Below are 18822 nucleotides of genomic sequence, written 5' to 3' on the forward strand. Positions count from 1 at the left end.
TGAGCAGGGAACACCCACTGGGCTCTAAACCTGCATCTTCATGAGCAGGGAACACCCACTGGGCTCTAAACCTGCATCTTCATGAGCAGGGAACACCCACTGGGCTCTAAACCTGCATCTTCATGAGCAGGGAACACCCACTGGGCTCTAAACCTGCATCTTCATGAGCAGGGAACACCCACTGGGCTCTAAACCTGTATCTTCATGAGCAGGGAACACCCACTGGGCTCTAAACCTGTATCTTCATGAGCAGGGAGCACCCACTGGGCTCTAAACCTGCATCTTCATGAGCAGGGAACACCCACTGGGCTCTATACCTGCATCTTCATGAGCAGGGAGCACCCACTGGGCTCTAAACCTGCATCTTCATGAGCAGGGAACACCCACTGGGCTCTAAACCTGCATCTTCATGAGCAGGGAGCACCCACTGGGCTCTAAACCTGTATCTTCATGAGCAGGGAACACCCACTGGGCTCTAAACCTGCATCTTCATGAGCAGGGAGCACCCACTGGGCTCTAAACCTGCATCTTCATGAGCAGGGAACACCCACTGGGCTCTAAACCTGCATCTTCATGAGCAGGGAACACCCACTGGGCTCTAAACCTGCATCTTCATGAGCAGGGAACACCCACTGGGCTCTGAACTTGTATCTTCATGAGCAGGGAACACCCACTGGGCTCTAAACCTGCATCTTCATGAGCAGGGAACACCAACTGGGCTCTAAACCTGTATCTTCATGAGCAGGGAACACCCACTGGGCTCTATACCTGCATCTTCATGAGCAGGGAGCACCCACTGGGCTCTAAACCTGCATCTTCATGAGCAGGGAACACCCACTGGGCTCTAAACCTGCATCTTCATGAGCAGGGAGCACCCACTGGGCTCTAAACCTGTATCTTCATGAGCAGGGAACACCCACTGGGCTCTAAACCTGCACCTTCATGAGCAGGGAACACCCACTGGGCTCTAAACCTGCATCTTCATGAGCAGGGAGCACCCACTGGGCTCTAAACCTGTATCTTCATGAGCAGGGAACACCCACTGGGCTCTAAACCTGCATCTTCATGAGCAGGGAGCACCCACTGGGCTCTAAACCTGCATCTTCATGAGCAGGGAACACCCACTGGGCTCTAAACCTGCATCTTCATGAGCAGGGAACACCCACTGGGCTCTAAACCTGCATCTTCATGAGCAGGGAACACCCACTGGGCTCTGAACTTGTATCTTCATGAGCAGGGAACACCCACTGGGCTCTAAACCTGCATCTTCATGAGCAGGGAACACCCACTGGGCTCTAAACCTGCATCTTCATGAGCAGGGAACACCCACTGGGCTCTAAACCTGCATCTTCATGAGCAGGGAACACCCACTGGGCACTAAACCTGCATCTTCATGAGCAGGGAACACCCACTGGGCTCTAAACCTGCATCTTCATGAGCAGGGAACACCCACTGGGCTCTAAACCTGCATCTTCATGAGCAGGGAACACCCACTGGGCTCTGAACTTGTAGCTCCTCACGCTGTAAAGTCAAATCAAAGACTAGATGAGGATTTATCCAGAATATCTGTGTGTTCCTGATCAGATCTCAGTGAGACACCATTATATCCTGCATCTATACCTGATAGCTTACAGACACACATTGTCCAAACAAAAATATTTTTTTATATTTTTCTATTGAATAGAAAAAAATGGCGCTGAGACGACACTTGGTAAATGTTAACATATGATATGATCAGTCTTTTACAGAGTATTACATCACTAACAACGGTGTCCAGAGCCGATGAAGACTTCTCCTTATCTGTGGATGGTGAGATTGTGATCTGTCTGTCAGTCGCAACATGCAAACATTCGGCTTGGTAGGGGTCTCATAGCACCCTCACCGATCATCTATTTGCAGATCATGCGGCGGCCGATTGTACACAGTGAGGCGGAATAATACAGCGCCGTATACTGAGTAGTGGCCATTCTCGGTACTGCGGCTCAGATTACATTGACATCAATAGGAGCTGAGCTGCAGGAGCGGGACCCTCCACTACACAATGTACGGAGCTGCGGTACTCTGACTCTGTACACTGTATACCCGGCCACTCTCAGACCTGCAATCACAGGATGTGTGGGGGTGCCGGGTGTCGGACCCCCACTGATCCTGATATTGATCCTCTATATAGGTCATCAATATACCAGTCCTAGACAACACCTTTAAGACTGGACCTCAGTCTTATTACTTTACATGTGTGGTTTCCATAGATGCGTCACTCTCTGGAATAGTCACCGGTGGAGCAGTGTCTGAAAGTGAACTCTGCTCTCAGAGAATGAAACAACTCGTAGTGTCCACGGTGCAGCTCGGACCACACACCGGTGCTGCCCGAATCCAGAACCAAATCCGCAGCAAGCTGGTGAAGAAAGGACGGGACACCATGGGGGCACCGAGGTCCAAACAGGTAAGAACGGCATGTGTCATAGATCGCAAAGAGAACCGTGTAATACCTCATTTCCCCTCTGGGAGTGCTGCAGGGAATCTGAACACTTACTGCAGATCACAGCTGATCGCCGGGAATCCCAGCAAGGGGACCCATTGTAATCCGCTAATAACATGGAGAAAATGTCCGAAGCACCAGATAATTTTAGCTTTTAAATTAATACCCGATACTCTGATTTGGTGTATTTTTAATTTTTTTTCTAATCTTTTTTTCCCATCTCTCTTGTTCGTAGGTGGCCATATTTATTGACGATCTAAATATGCCAAACCCCGAAGAATACGGCGCTCAGCCACCGCTCGAGATGATGCGCCAGTTTCTGGAACTTGGGGGCTTTTATGACACGACGTCCCTTACGTGGAAGGTGGGTGGATACTGGCTTTACTGGGAGTCCAACATTGTAACATAAAAAACCAAAAAGACCCTGGAGGAAGCTTCCCCCACAGTTTACAGTGCAGAGCAGCTCCGCGTGGGCTGGGCTATCGTTTTGATTGACAGATCTGCTATTGACAGAAAGCGTAGTTGACAGACAAAGCTTTATTTATGGACATAATATTGGAACACGTCTTTAACTCTTTCACCCTTTGCCACCTGTGTCCCGCAGAACATCCAGGACACCACTGTGATTGCTGCATGTGCTCCGCCTGGTGGAGGCCGCAGCGAGATCAGCCCCCGGCTGCTGAAACACTTCTGCATGCTGAGCCTGCCTCACCCCTCCGAACAGGCGCTGCAGCATATATTCCAGGTAATGTGAGGTTCGTAGGCGCAGCTCAGCTCTTTGATGCCTCATTTTTAACTTTGTCATCAAATTTTAAAAAATATTGCACATAGTTTGCTTTTTTGGCATGATACCAGGACTCGCCATCATAGGTTTCAATAGTTGTTCTGCTAGACACTGCTACCCTCTAGTGGTCAAAAGTAGAACCTGCAAGAATAGGAAGTAGGGAAAGAGCAGAAGAGTAACTTGAATCTGATGAGCTGACTCTGCACGTTCTGTCCCATTCTACACAGTAAAGCTGACAACTTATCTGTTATAGGTTTCCATAGTTGTTCTGCTAGACACTGCTACCCTCTAGTGGTCAAAAGTAGAACCTGCAAGAATAGGAAGCAGGGAAAGAGCAGAAGAGTAACTTGAATCTGATGAGATGACTCTCCACGTTCTGTCCCATTCTACAAAGTAGAGCTGACAAGTGATCGGCAGGAAATAAACAATAGTTTGATGTCACTGCCTTGTCCTCCGATTGTTCAACAATGCTCTTTGCGGACTATTTTGTCAGGTCCAGCTTGGATCTTTTCTGCTGCATCATAACTTTCTAGCCGATATCCAGAAGTGCCGCAGTCTGCTGTCTTCCTGTGCCATCGCCATGTATTACAGGACGTGTCACAGCATGTTACCCACACCCACCAAGTGTCACTACACCTTCAACCTGAGAGATCTGTTTAAGGTACCCGCGCCTTCTCTGGATCCGGGGTGCTCCCCGCCCATATGGTTACTGCAGTCCTGTGCATGGTAATGTCACCGCTCCGCTCTTCACTCCCCACCAGGTCCTGCAGGGGCTGTTCCAGGCCAGTGAATCCATCATCATCACCAAGGACATGGCGGCCCAGCTGCTCGTTCACGAGACCACTCGAGTATTCCATGACCGTCTCATAGACATGGGAGACCGAGAACTCTTCTATCGGGGACTGTCAGAGGAACTGCTCAACTACTTCAAGGTATGTGAACGAGGAGAGGCCAAAAGTCCTGATCCTCCTATAAGGGTCCGCTCTCTAGATTATAAGGCTTTCAGTGTTCCTCGGGGGAGGGATCAAGTGCGCGATTCGATCACTTATACCAGAATGTGTGCTCTCCTGAAATACTCTGTGCTGCTTGGAAACCTGCTTCTTCCTCTATGTAACCAGTCTGTGTTCTCTCCTGAAATACTCTGTGCTGCTGGCGACCACCAGAGGCTGGAGGAAGGAAAGAACTTGGGTTCTAGAGGAAGTGAGATCAGACTGATCCATCTGTGTGCAGTGAGCTCCCCCTTGTGGTGGATGCCTTTATGGCGGTGCCGGCCAGTGTTCGGGGCATTTACAGAGTCGGCCTCTGATTCCTCCCATCATCTTCTTGTTCTATTAGATTTCTTGGCCGGTGGAGAAATTGATGAAGGATCCGGTGCAGTTTGTTGATTTCTTGGAATTGGATTCAACAGCAAAGAACCGAGTTTATCGTCCGGTGATAAATCACAAACAGCTGGAGTCCAAACTAGACGAGTACCGCATGAAGATGAGGATGAGCGCCGCGAGCACCGGGGTCCGTGCCTGTGTCCTGCTGGGTGTGTCCGTACAGACCCCGATAACTCTCCTCCTGACGTCATCCGTCTCCTGATCTGTTCTGTAGGAAACCTACGTGTTCTTTATGGAGGCCGTCCAGCACATCACGAGGGCGTCCCGAGTGTTCAGACAACCCGGGGGCCACATGATGATGGTGAGAACAGTACACGCAGTAATGTACTAATACTGAGCCCTCCAGAGCTGCATTTATAATTCTGCAATATCCTAGAATTTCCTGCTTGTTCTGGTGACTTGGGTTATATGATGTTCAGGATCAGTAATGTATGGCAGAATAGTGAGTGCAGCTCTGGATAATACACGATGGAACTCAGGATCAGTAATGTAATGTATGTACACAGTGAGTGCACCAGCAGAATAGTGAGTGCAGCTCTGGATAATACACAATGTAACTCAGGATCAGTAATGTAATGTATGTACACAGAGACTGCACCAGCAGAATAGTGAGTGCAGCTCTGGAGTATAATACAGGATGTAACTCAGGATCAGTAATGTAATGTATGTACACAGTGACTGCACCAGCAGAATAGTGAGTGCAGCTCTGGAGTATAATGCAAGATGTAACTCAGGATCAGTAATGTAATGTATGTACACAGTGACTGCACCTGCAGAATAGTGAGTGCAGCTCTGGAGTATAATACAGGATGTAACTCAGGATCAGTAATGTAATGTATGTACACAGTGACTGCACCAGCAGAATAGTGAGTGCAGCTCTGGAGTATAATGCAAGATGTAACTCAGGATCAGTAATGTAATGTATGTACACAGTGACTGCACCAGCAGAATAGTGAGTGCAGCTCTGGAGTATAATACACGATGTAACTCAGGATCAGTAATGTAATGTATGTACACAGTGACTGCACCAGCAGAATAGTGAGCGCAGCTCTGGGGTATAATACAGGATATAACTCAGGATCAGTAATGTAGTAATGTAATGTATGTACACAGTGACTGCACCAGCAGAATAGTGAGTGCAGCTCTGGAGTATAATGCAAGATGTAACTCAGGATCAGTAATGTAATGTATGTACACAGTGACTGCACCAGCAGAATAGTGAGCGCAGCTCTGGGGTATAATACAGGAGGTAACTCAGGATCAGTAATGTATGTACACAGTGACTGCATCAGCAGAATAGTGAGTGCAGCTCTGGAGTATAATACAGGAGGTAACTCAGGATCAGTAATGTAATGTATGTACACAGTGACTGCACCAGCAGAATAGTGAGTGCAGCTCTGGAGTATAATACAGGATGTAACTCAGGATCAGTAATGTAATGTATGTGCACAGTGACTGCACCAGCAGAATAGTGAGTGCAGATCTGGAGTATAATACATGATGGGGTAAGTGAGTATCTGAGGTTTTGATACTTTTATATTCAGCTCCTTTGTATCTTGTGGTTCCAGGTGGGACTGGACGGGACCGGTAAGGGGAGCACCACTGCTCTCGCCTGCTATATAGCGAATTGTAGTCTTTTTCGGTTGTCGGTGACTCCGGGGTATGGCCACACAGAGTTCAGGGAGGATCTGAAGAGGGTCTATAAGGAGGCAGGACTGCGGGGGCGCAGCGTGGTGCTCCTCATCCGAGGGTCTGACATCGTTCAGGTGAGATATTCTGTTCTTTATCCGACTCTTGGTCAGGAGACGATTCCTGGGGTCGGTGGTCGGATTTCGCCTCTGGACGTCTTCAGAGGTCAGTCTTCATCTTCTGGGTCTTTCTTAGGATTCTTTCTTAGAAGACATCACCTGCATCTTGAGTTCGGAGGACGTTCCTGACCTATTTGATAAAGAAGAGCTGGAGGGTCTCCTTGCAGAGCTGAAATCTGCTGCTGCAGAAGCCAATATGTCCGACCACCCCCAGTCCGTGCTGTCATTCTTCCTGAAGGTAGGGGGCATTTACTTTTCCGTTCTGCCGCTGCCGTTCCATCCGTGCCTTCCGTGTGCTGTTATCATTGTATGGTTAATAGATCTGCAACCTTCTAATGTACTTTTTATGTTTTGATTTCTCACCATTCGCAATACCTCTGCTTGCTGTTAGTAAATCATGGGAGCGTTATCGTTTCCCCCGGAGCCTACAAGCCTGTTCAGAAGAGTCCTCTGTGAGATCCTATGTTACCAGCGCTGACACATTGTAACAAACAGGAGCGGAGAGATTTGTGCTCTAGACCAAAAACGACCGCTCCCACCTCTCAGCCGCCGGACGCTCCGGGTCTTTACAAGCGAATGCAAGGAAAATATTTTACCGCTTACTGACAGCAAGCAGAGATATTGCAAGTAGTGAAGAATCGAAATGCAAAAAGTTGCAAAACTTTTCCTTATGCAGAGACTGAGCTTTAGATTCTGGCTCATTATATCAGCGCTCTCTGATTTCGCTGCAGAGGGTCCGTCGCAATCTCCACGTGGTTCTGGCGCTGAGCCCCGCAGGACAGACCTTCCGCCATCATTGCCGGACCCATCCGTCTCTAGTGAACTGCTGCACCGTTGACTGGTACGACGCGTGGTCTCAGGAGGCTCTTCTCAGCGTGGCCGACACTTACATCACACAGCAGGACCTGGTACAGGAGAACCAGGTGAGATCCGGGGGTCCGGACAGAACATCGGGGTATATTTATTAATATCTTTGTCCCGAGACCTTGACGAAAAATATGCCAAAATACGGAGCATAATTGTGTATATAGTTTTAATTATCTTTGTGTTCTAGACACTCTTTGCAGCTTATTTAACAAAGGAAGATGGAAGGGGCTTAAAACGACAAAGTCCATCAAGGTTGTAATACTCCATCTCCCCAGTGGGGGCACTGCAGGGAAATAACGTTCCTGCTGCCGATTGCTCTTCTTGACTGATTGCAGCTGATCGATCGCAGCTGGGAGGAAACTCCTGAGAAATAGGAATGGCGGGAGGTGGACGTAGATCTCAGCTGGTGTTGCTTGTGTGTTCACAGAGTCGCATCGCACATGTTTGTGTCGCCATTCACAAAAGCGTTTCCAGCAAAGCGGCACAGTTCCAGGAGGAGACCCGACGGCGCTATTACGTCACACCACAGAGCTACCTGAGCTTCCTAGACACCTTCTCGCACATCCTGCAGAGGAAGAAGCAGAAGCTGATGGAGGACAGGTGCTCACTGAATGTTAACTCATGAGGTTCTCTAGGGTGCCGGGAGCCCAGGGGCAAACAATGGGATGCTGCGAGCCCACGGGCAAACAATGGGATGGGGAGAGCCCAGGGGCAAACAATGGGAGGCGGCGAGCCCAGGGGCAAACAATGGGACGAGGAGAGCCCAGGGGCAAACAATGGGAGGCGGCGAGCCCAGGGGCGGACAATGGGAGGTGGCGAGCCCAGGGGTAAACAATGGGATGCGGCGAGCCCATGGGCAAACAATGGGACGGGGAGAGCCCAGGGGCAAACCATGGGAAGCGGCGAGCCCGGGGGCAGACAATGGGACGCTTCAAGCCCAGGGGCAGACAATGGGTCACGGCGAGCCCAGTGGCAAACAATGGGACGCGGCGAGCCCAGGGGCAAACAATGGGACGCGGCGAGCCCAGGGGCAAACAATGGGATGGGGAGAGCCCAGGGGCAAACAATGGGAAGCGGCGAGCCCAGGGGCAGACAATGGGACGCGGCGAGCCCAGGGGCAGACAATGGGTCACGGCGAGCCCAGGGGCAGACAATGGGATGCGGTGAGCCCAGGGGCAAACAATGGGATGCGGTGAGCCCAGGGGCAAACAATGGGATGTGGCAAGCCCAGGGGCAAACAATGGGACGCTGCGAGCCCAGGTGCAAACAATGGGCGTGGCGAGCCCAGGGGCAAACAATCGAACCGGGAGAGCCCAGGTGCAAACAATGGGACGGGGAGAGCCCAGGGGCAAACAATGGGACGCGGCGAGCCCAGGGGCAAACAATGGGACAGGGAGAGCCCAGGGGCAAACAATGGGACGCGGCGAGCCCAGGGGCAAACAATGGGACCCGGCGAGCCCAGGGGCAAACAATGGGACGGGGAGAGCCCAGGGGCAAACAATGGGACAGGGAGAGCCCAGGGGCAAACAATGGGACAGGGAGAGCCCAGGGGCAAACAATGGGACGCGGCGAGCCCAGGGGCAAACAATGGGACGCGACGAGCCCAGGGGCAAACAATGGGACCGGGAGATGCCAGGGGCAAACAATGGGATGGGGCGAGCCCAGGGGCAAAGAATGGGATGCGTTGAGCCCAGGGGCAAACAATGGGACACGGCGAGCCCAGGGGCAAACAATGGGACACGGTGAGCCCAGGGGCAAACAATGGGATGGGGAGAGCCCAGGGGAAAACAATGGGACGCGGCGAGCCCAAGGGCACACAATGGGACGCGGCGAGCCCAGGGGCAAACAATGGGACCGGGAGAGCCCAGGGGCAAACAATGGGACGGGGCGAGCCCAGGGGCAAAGAATGGGACGCGTCGAGCCCAGGGGCAAACAATGGGACACGGCAAATGTGCCCCCACCATAACCCTGTGATTGACACCGCTGTCCAACATCCCACTATTTAGCCAATTTGACCCTTTTGGTGCGACAGACAAAATTTTTGTGACAAGAGAGTTGGCTCACTGACCGATCTTCAGCCCCCGGGGATCACCTGGGCTGACAATGTCTAAAGGGCTCTGTGTCAGAGGAACGTTAATCACTTTCCATAAACACCCCTTTCATCCAGGGACCCCATCTTTCCTGAAGCAGAGGTGCGCACGATCGATCTACATTCATTGTCTATAGGACTGTCTGACAAAGCTGAGTACAGTGCTTTGCTGTGTCCAACAGTACTGTAGAGAAGGACTGGACGGTGAGCGTATGTGCCTAGTTCCTGGGTTCCAGAGCCCTGTTTTGGGACCAGTGGGGGGTCTCAGGAGTCAGTCCTCCAGCGATCAGTGAATTATCCCCCTTTCTATGGATAGAGGATAACTTGGAATTTTGGGAAAAATCCCTTAAGAGACACCCCCCTGGGACTGAGATGCCCCTGGTGCGGTCCTGTGTGATCCCACAGATCATCCCATTTTACATGCGCATGTAATAAAGCATTGGATTCCAATGTATTAATGCTTAATTTAAAAAAGTAAACATTTTAATAAAACATTTAAAAAAAAAAAAAACTGGAGAAAACTTAAAAAAAACAATTAAGATTTTTATTACATATATCTTTTATCATTTTTTACAATCTATAAATTTTTTTCAAAACCTAAAATATGAGGAAAAAAACATGAAAAAAATTGCAAAATCTAATTGTTGGAAGTCCAAGGCCACAATTCATCTTATGCATATTTTTAATTCTTTATTTTTTTGTGTGTGAGTTGTCCAGGCAGATTTTTGATGGTGCGCAATGTTTGATGAATTTTACAAAGGCAACTTTTTTGTGTGGCTCTTTTGCTTTTTTAGTGTTAAAAATTTGCATTAACCTTTAAAGGGAAACTGTCAGCATGTTTTTGCTATGGAGCCTGAGAGCAGCATGATTAGAGGCAGAGACCCTGATTCCAGCGATGTGTCACTTCCTGGGCGATTTGCTGTGGTTGTGATGAAATCCCTGTTTTCCCTTCTGTACACATAGCAGTGCTCTGAATGCTGAGCTGTGTATAACCCCGCCCACACATCTGATTGGCAGCTTCCTGTGTACACTGTACATTGTCAGCCAATCAGTGGTGAGGGTGGAGTTACACAGATCTGGACTGTCTGGCACGCAACACCTAGTCCTGCAGTGATAATCTCCTGCTGATGAAACACTGATTGTATTGAAACTACAGAAAGCTGCTGACCAAGTGACACGCCACTGGAATCAGGGTCTCTACTTCAACATTATGCCGCTGTTAGATTAAATAGGGATAAACTACTGACAGATTCTCTTATATCCGTGTGGTTACTAATAACGTGTTTCCATTCAGGGATCGATTCTTCACTGGATTATCGAAGCTCCTGGAAGCAACTTCTTCTATAGAGATCATGCAGGAAGAACTGGTCACCCTGGGGCCACAAATAGAGCAGAAATCAAAGGTAGGCAGCACAGTGATGGCGGCTGATCACATATAGTATGATCTGACGTCGGTGGAATTAGTTTTGGACATAAAATCTACTTGTAATTGTATTTAGTAATCACAGAAATCTCCTGATTGGTTCTTTCCTCCATAACTTTTCTGTGTCTGTCTCTTAGGAAATTGAAGAATTAATGGTGAAGCTGCAGAAAGACTCGGTGGTGGTGGAGAAGGTGCGAGACATCGTACAGCAAGAAGAGGAGGTGATGGTGCAAGAGACCAGGATCGTACAGGAGTATGCCCAGGTGATGTGCTGATAATATGGGAACTATATCCCAGGTATGAAAGGAAAAGCAGCCGGGACCCCAATCAACTGTCAAATAATTTATCTCCTGAACTGTATTATACCCCAGAGCTGCACTCACTATTCTGCTGGTGCAGTCACTGTGTACATATATTACATTACTGATCCTGAGTTACATCCTGTATTATACCCCAGAGCTGCACTCACTATTCTGCTGGTGCAGTCACTGTGTACATACATTACATTACATTACTGATCCTGAGTTACATCCTGTATTATACCCCAGAGCTGCACTCACTATTCTGCTGGTGCAGTCACTGTGTACATACATTACATTACTGATCCTGAGTTACATCCTGTATTATACTCCAGAGCTGCACTCACTATTCTGCTGGTGCAGTCACTGTGTACATACATTACATTACTGATCCTGAGTTACCTCCTGTATTATACTCCAGAGCTGCACTCACTATTCTGCTGGTGCAGTCACTGTGTACATACATTACTGATCCTGAGTTACATCCTGTATTATACCCCAGAGCTGCACTCACTATTCTGCTGGTGCAGTCACTGTGTACATACATTACATTACTGATCCTGAGTTACATCCTGTATTATACCCCAGAGCTGCACTCACTATTCTGCTGGTGCAGTCACTGTGTACATACATTACAGTACTTGTTCGGAGTCGTATATTGGTCACATTTCTCTAATCTGTCTTATCTGAATTGTAATGCTTGTCTTCATCTATGCAGCAAGCCCAGCAGGAGCTGAGAGATGTTCTTCCTGCTCTGGAGGACGCTGTCTCTGCCCTCGATTCCCTGGATAAATCTGACATCTCAGAAGTGAGGTAAGAATAGATGTATAACGCCAGGTACCATGAGCGCCCTCTAGTGGTGGCAGCAGGAAGCCAGAATTATATTATTTATCGATTCAGAAGTTAGAACATTGGTTCTAATATGTAACTGCAAAAATTACAGAAGGATGAGTAACTGGGCCGGGCACCAAAGCTTATATTATACTCATTATAATCATCAATAAAAATGGAAAGGAAAATTGAGTCTGACCTGATTTATATAAACATTCATTGAAATCACTTTTCTCTTGCAGAGTTTACACTAATCCGCCATTCCTTGTACTGACAGTCATGAACGCTGTGTGTGTTTTGCTGCAACAAAAGCCTGACTGGCCTACAGCCAAATTACTGCTCAGAGACCAAGGATTTCTCAAAAATCTGGTCAATCTAGATAAGGACAGTATCCCAGAGAAGGTATCAGGCTTCAGATTCCTTATTCTTATCCTGTACCTAGTGGAGCTTCTGATAAGATGTCTTATTTTCATGCTGCCATCTATATACAAGAATATAACTACTATAAGGGTATGTGCACACATCAGGATTTCTTGCAGAAATTTTACTGACAAAAACCGGACATTTCTGCCAGAAATCCGCATGCGTTTTTACCGCGATTTTGATGCGTTTTTGGTGCGTTTTTTGTGCGTTTTTTCCCAAATGCATAGAATTGCGGGAAAAACGCAGAAAATCCGCCAAAATAATGAACATGCTCATTTTTTTACCGCGATGCGTTTTTTTCGCGGAAAAAAACGCATCCATGTGCACAAAACATGCAGAATGCATTCTAAATAATAGAATGCATAATGTATGCGTTTTTAATGAGTTTTTATAGCGTTTTTAGCGCGAAAAAAACGCGAAAAAACCTGTACGTGTGCACATAGCCTAATACTGCCTCTATATACAAGTATATAACTACTATAATACTGCTCCTATGTACAAGAATATAACTACTATAATACTGCCCCTATGTACAAGAATATAACTACTATAATACTGCTCCTATGTACAAGAATATAACTACTATAATACTGCCCCTATGTACAAGAATATAACTACTATAATACTGCCCCTATGTACAAGAATATAACTACTATAATACTGCTCCTATGTACAAGAATATAACTACTATAATACTGCCCCTATATACAAGAATATAACTACTATAATACTGCCCCTATGTACAGGAATATAACTACTATAATACTGCTCCCATGTACAAGAATATAACTACTATAATACTGCTCCCATGTACAAGAATATAACTACTATAATACTGCCCCTATGTACAAGAATATAACTACTATAATACTGCCCCCTATGTACAAGAATATAACTACTATAATACTGCCCCTATGTACAAGAATATAACTACTATAATACTGCTCCTATGTACAAGAATATAACTACTATAATACTGCCCCTATGTACAAGAATATAACTACTATAATACTGCCCCTATGTACAAGAATATAACTACTATAATACTGCCCCTATGTACAAGAATATAACTACTATAATACTGCCCCTATGTACAAGAATATAACTACTATAATACTGTCCCTATTTTTAACTAATACTTTGTTTCAGATGCTTTAGTTGTGCACATGTATTGGTGTAGTAGTTGTGTATTACTTACTGCACCTTGACTGTTGATTTTATACAGGTCTTTTCCAATTTAAAGAAATATTCCAGCATTCCAGATTTTACTCCGCAGACTGTGGGCGCTGTGTCCACAGCGTGCCGTTCTCTGTGTCAGTGGGTGCTGGCTCTCGAACATTACCATGAGGTTCAGAAGGTCAGTATACAGGAAAATATAGCTGGGATACCAGGCAGCAATCAGTCACTTTATATTTCTTTTTTTTTTTGAATCAGATATTTTTATTAAACCATCAAAATTGTGCATAGACAATAAAAGGAATAGTTTGTTTTCAGCAATATACAAATACACAATACTTTTTTTTTTTTTTTTTTTGTTAGAAAACTTATTTAGTCCCAAACCAAACTCCCACCCCCCTTCCCCCCACCCACTAGAGACCTGTCAAGAGTCATCCCCCACTAAATTATCACATACAAAAGTACAAGAAGAGGAAGATGACTTGTCAAAAAATATTTCCATAGGGGCAAAAGGTCTTCAGGTCACATTGATTCAAGCCACGGGCTCCACAACCTGTCAAAGAGGTCCATCTTGTTCCTCCTAACGTAGATACTCTTCTCCAAAGCAATGATATGGTCCACTTGCTTCATAAAGTCTCTCCTTGTTGGTGGCTCTTCCCTAATCCAGAATTTGGCGATCAACTTTCGCGCAATAAATAACAGTCTAGCTATAACCGTTTTATACAGCTTATCAGTTAATACCTCCTCCACATAGCCCAAAACACATACCAGAGGATCCCGAGGCACATTACAACTATATGCCAAACCCACTTTATTCAACACCACCACCCAAAAGGAGGACAGCCTGGGGCACTGCCACAACATATGAAGGATGCCCGCTTCGGACTGCGAGCATCTAGGGCATTCTGAATTAGGCCTTAATCCGGCTTTGAACAACATGTCTGGGGTTCTGTAAGCCCTATGAATGACAAATAATTGTGACAGCCTACCAGGCTCACTCATTGATATCTTGGGCACATAATCCAATACTGATTCCCATCGGTCATCATCAATCGCCCCCAGGTCAGCCTCCCATTTCGCCCTTGCTCTAATAGGGTGCTCCGCCAGAAAAGAAAATAGAAGGAATTCATATATACCCGAAATCACCCCCTTCGTGCCTCCCCCTTCAAGGATAAAATCCAGCATAAGATCCACCTGGATTTCAACAGGCCCTCTCTTACACTGTGCCCGGTACGCATGAGAAAGACGACGGTATTGGTACATCTCAGACTCCGGGAGTAAAAATTCTTCCTGCAATATCTCAAAGTCTCTAATTCTACCCTGATGTAAAATCTGGCCCATCCGAGAGATGCCTGCCACCCTCCAAATATGAAATCCCTCCATCTGTCTAAACTCCTGTAGGACACAGTTGTTCCAAATGGGTGAGAATCTAGTGAGTGCCCGTACACCCCTAATTCCTTTAACTTTATCCCACACCTTATGAATGAGCCTTACAGTGCAAAATTTAGAACCTTTCTCACGGAAATGTCCCCCCTCTAGGCCCTCACTTTATATTTCTACCACTGAACTCTATAATAACTTTGTCTTCAGTGACTCCCCCTACTGGTGAAGATAGGCGGTAAAAATTGTATCAATTACTCCTCCACCTGCAGCATAATAAGAACTATGCCATTCTTGTACTGTTACTTTGCAGTGATCGCTCCTTCCTTGGAGGTGCCAGCTGTTTTATACAGGTCACAACCAACTGTAATGGCCAGGATGAAAGATAAATCCAATCCCAAATGGTTAATCCTTTAAATGTTTGTGCTATTTTGAAGGGTTTAGACAAAAAGTTGTATGGACAGTGTGCATAGTATAGATGAGAATGTGTCTCCCATTCACATCTGTATAACCCTGTAGATGGTGATTCCAAAACAAGAACGTGTGCAAGAAGCCCAGGAGGCTCTAAACCTGGCAAACGAGAGACTGAAGCAGAAACAGGCCAGCCTAGCTCTGGTAAGAAGGTCACGTATATATCCCATATAGCTGCATAGACATCATCTCCTAAATACAGTCCGCGCCGCCCTGTGTGGAGCCAGACACATCATCATTAATATCCCATATAGCTGCATAGACATCATCTCCTAAATACAGTTCCCACCACCCTGTGTGGAGCCGGACACATCATTAATATCCCATATAGGTGCACAGACATCATCTCCTAAATACAGTCTGTGCCGCCCTGTGTGGAGCCAAACACTTCATTAATATCCCATATAGCTGCATAGACATCATCTCCTAAATACAGTCGGCGTCGCCCTTTGTGGAGTCGGACACATCATTAATATCCCATATAGCTGCATAGACAGCATCTCCTAAATACAGTCCGCGCCGCCCTGTGTGGAGCCGGACACATCATTAATATCCCATATAGCTGCATAGACATCATCTCCTAAATACAGTCCGCGCCGCCCTGTGTGGAGCCGGACACATCATTAATATCCCAAATAGCTGCACAGACATCATCTCCTAAATACAGTCCACGCCGCCCTGTGTGGAGCCAGACACATCATTAATATCCCATATAGCTGCACAGACATCATCTGCTAAATACAGTCCGCGCCGCCCTGTGTGGAGCCGGACATATCATTAATATCCCATATAGCTGCATAGACATCATCTCCTAAATACAGTCCGCGCCGCCCTGTGTGGAGCCGGACAGATCATTAATATCCCAAATAGCTGCATAGACATCATCTCCTAAATACAGTCCGCGCTGCCCTGTGTGGAGCCGGACACATCATTAATATCCCAAATAGCTGCATAGACATCATCTCCTAAATACAGTCCGCGCTGCCCTGTGTGGAGCCGGACACATCATTAATATCCCATATAGCTGCATAGACATCATCTCCTAAATACAGTCCACGCCGCCCTGTGTGGAGCCGGACACATCATCAATATCCCATATAGCTGCATAGACATCATCTCCTAAATACAGTCCGCGCCGCCCTGTGTGGAGCCGGACATATCATTAATGGCTCTGTTTTCATCTTGTGAACTTTTCGTGGTACAGAGTAGGAAGGTTCCAGCGCACGTGTTGACCATATCTGTAGGGCTCATATATGAAAGAAATGTGTATTCCTTTCTATGATCTAGTCCATGTAGTACATCTAATATAGAGGACCACAGAGGAGCAGGCTCAATACACTGGTACTGACCCAGCAGTGATATAGGAGGGTGCACAACCTGAGAGCTAACAGTAAGGCAGCAGGATTTGGAATGCTATGGAGGACGTAGATGGGCATTGCTGGAGCTGCACTCTCTTCATACAATATACATTATAATATAGGTCTCCATATTTAGGTGGAAGAACATCAGCGCCGGCTGGAGAAACAGTACAACGACAGTGTTGCAGAGAAAGATCATTTGGCGTTCCGGAAGCAGTTGACCACCAAACGCCTGGCGAGGGCCTCCGTGCTGATTGCAGCTCTGGATGAGGAGAAGGTGTAGTACATAAGTCTATATTACATATATGGACCCTTTTCAGCTCTGCTGGTCACCATCACCTTCCAAATAAACCGGTACAGGCTAACAATGTGCTCACCAATGGAGGAAACCACCCTGAAAGGGGTCACTTCTCTCCAGTTAGATGGGTGGGCTACCTCTGTACATACAGTATGTCGTTGCTTTTTGTATATATTGTATTTTTTACATTGCTTATCATGCTGTACAGGTACGATGGAAGGAGTCGGTGGAGAGCCTGGAGCTGCGGCTGAAGGGAATCATTGGAGATGTCCTGGTCTCTGCCGCGTTCATTGTCTATTGTGGGGTCTTCACGTCTGAGTATCGGGCACAGCTGATGGGGCAGTGGTTGGAGTTCTGTAAAACATATGAGATCCTGGTGTCAGAAGATTACTCGTTTATCCATGCTATGGCTGCCGAGAGTGAGGTATTATTCTACAGCTATAGACAGCACTTTCTCTCTCTCCTCTGCTCCGCGGGGGCGGGCTCTTCCTGTTGTAACACTTGTGCATAGCCAATCAGATATCTCACCACTGCTCTTGCTCTCTTCTCACAGAATTCATTTTCAGAGAGAGAGAAACTGCAGCCGCATCCCCCCTTTCTTGTAGTCCCGTGGATTACCAATGTTTTTCTCCTTGCAGAAATGATTAAAGGGGAGATAAAGATTCTCTCTGGTCTTACGGAAGATAAAAATTTAGTTTTAAGATTTTATTACGAGAGCCATCCAAATCCTTCTGTAATAGGAAAGTGATGTTTACATTGTTCCTCCTGCAGGTGAGATGTTGGCATAGGGAAGGGCTACCCCCTGATCCCTACTCAATAGAGAACGCCATATTGGTTAAGAATGGGCAGCGCTGGCCTCTCTTGATCGACCCTCACGGTCAGGCGTATAAGTGGATCTGCCAGATGGAAGGCAGGAAACTACGGCAGGTTCAGGCCTCGGATCCCGGCTACATGAAGGTCCTGGAAACCGCCATTCGCCTAGGAGAGCCTATCCTCATACAGGTACCCGTCCCCTTACCCAGCTGGGACAATAGTATCTGCCGCTCATTGCTCATGTCACTTGCACTTTTCTTACAGGATGTTCCTGAAGACATTGACCCCAGTCTCAAACCTGTGCTTGAAAAAGAAATTCACCTGCGGGCAGGACAAGATGTCATACATCTAGGAGATGCGGAAATCGAATACAATGGGAATTTTAGGTAAGATCAGGACTGATATTCTGTTTATACAGATATAACCCCAGTATGAATAATATAGGACAATGCCCATCCTGGTGGAAATTATAAGAATACTAGAAGTGACTAATGAGTTCACTGAGCTTCACATTTCTGATATTCTTAATCATTCAGAGTAGGGGACATATTATAAGCCAGCTGCTGCAGAACTTCTTCCACATCGTGCTCCCCATTCAGTGCCAGCCACACTCTGCTCTCCTCCATTTAGTGGGAACCAGTTTGCTTCCCAAACGGCTTACCTCCCAGCCACCCCAGATCCAGCAAAAGATCACATGGATTTGTGAAGCTGTCCTGGGAGGTCGGTGGAATGTCCTCATTTTACTGTATTTGCATCCTCAAGACACAGATATAGCCAAACACAATGGTGGAGCAGGGAGCCTTCTGTGCATTGTGGGAGGCATCGTACTGTATGTGCTCTCATAATGCTATGCGGGGGGCATCATACTGTGTGCGGGGGCACTCTGGGGGCATCATACTGTGTGTGGGGGCTCTCTGGGGACATCATACTGTGTGTGGGTT

The 18822-nt window shown here is 47.0% G+C and overlaps 1 protein-coding gene across 1 annotated transcript in view; it reads left to right on the forward strand.

The window, feature by feature from the left end:
• DNAH14 (dynein axonemal heavy chain 14) overlaps positions 1-18822 on the forward strand; it is a 182189-nt gene that overhangs the window by 132805 nt on the left and 30562 nt on the right. The window contains exons 46-67 of the mRNA XM_069726485.1: positions 1739-1809; positions 2250-2443; positions 2715-2843; positions 3084-3224; positions 3757-3924; positions 4025-4195; positions 4599-4772; positions 4860-4946; positions 6214-6411; positions 6530-6691; positions 7185-7376; positions 7748-7920; positions 10704-10812; positions 10970-11095; positions 11850-11944; positions 12205-12364; positions 13611-13742; positions 15461-15556; positions 16907-17047; positions 17277-17492; positions 17840-18070; positions 18146-18267. Coding sequence (XP_069582586.1) covers positions 1739-1809; positions 2250-2443; positions 2715-2843; positions 3084-3224; positions 3757-3924; positions 4025-4195; positions 4599-4772; positions 4860-4946; positions 6214-6411; positions 6530-6691; positions 7185-7376; positions 7748-7920; positions 10704-10812; positions 10970-11095; positions 11850-11944; positions 12205-12364; positions 13611-13742; positions 15461-15556; positions 16907-17047; positions 17277-17492; positions 17840-18070; positions 18146-18267 — 3288 coding nt within the window. The remainder of the gene's footprint in view (positions 1-1738; positions 1810-2249; positions 2444-2714; positions 2844-3083; positions 3225-3756; positions 3925-4024; positions 4196-4598; positions 4773-4859; positions 4947-6213; positions 6412-6529; positions 6692-7184; positions 7377-7747; positions 7921-10703; positions 10813-10969; positions 11096-11849; positions 11945-12204; positions 12365-13610; positions 13743-15460; positions 15557-16906; positions 17048-17276; positions 17493-17839; positions 18071-18145; positions 18268-18822) is intronic.

The sequence above is a fragment of the Ranitomeya imitator genome, chromosome 5, assembly GCF_032444005.1.
Source record: "Ranitomeya imitator isolate aRanImi1 chromosome 5, aRanImi1.pri, whole genome shotgun sequence".
Classification (NCBI taxonomy): Eukaryota; Metazoa; Chordata; class Amphibia; order Anura; family Dendrobatidae; genus Ranitomeya; species Ranitomeya imitator.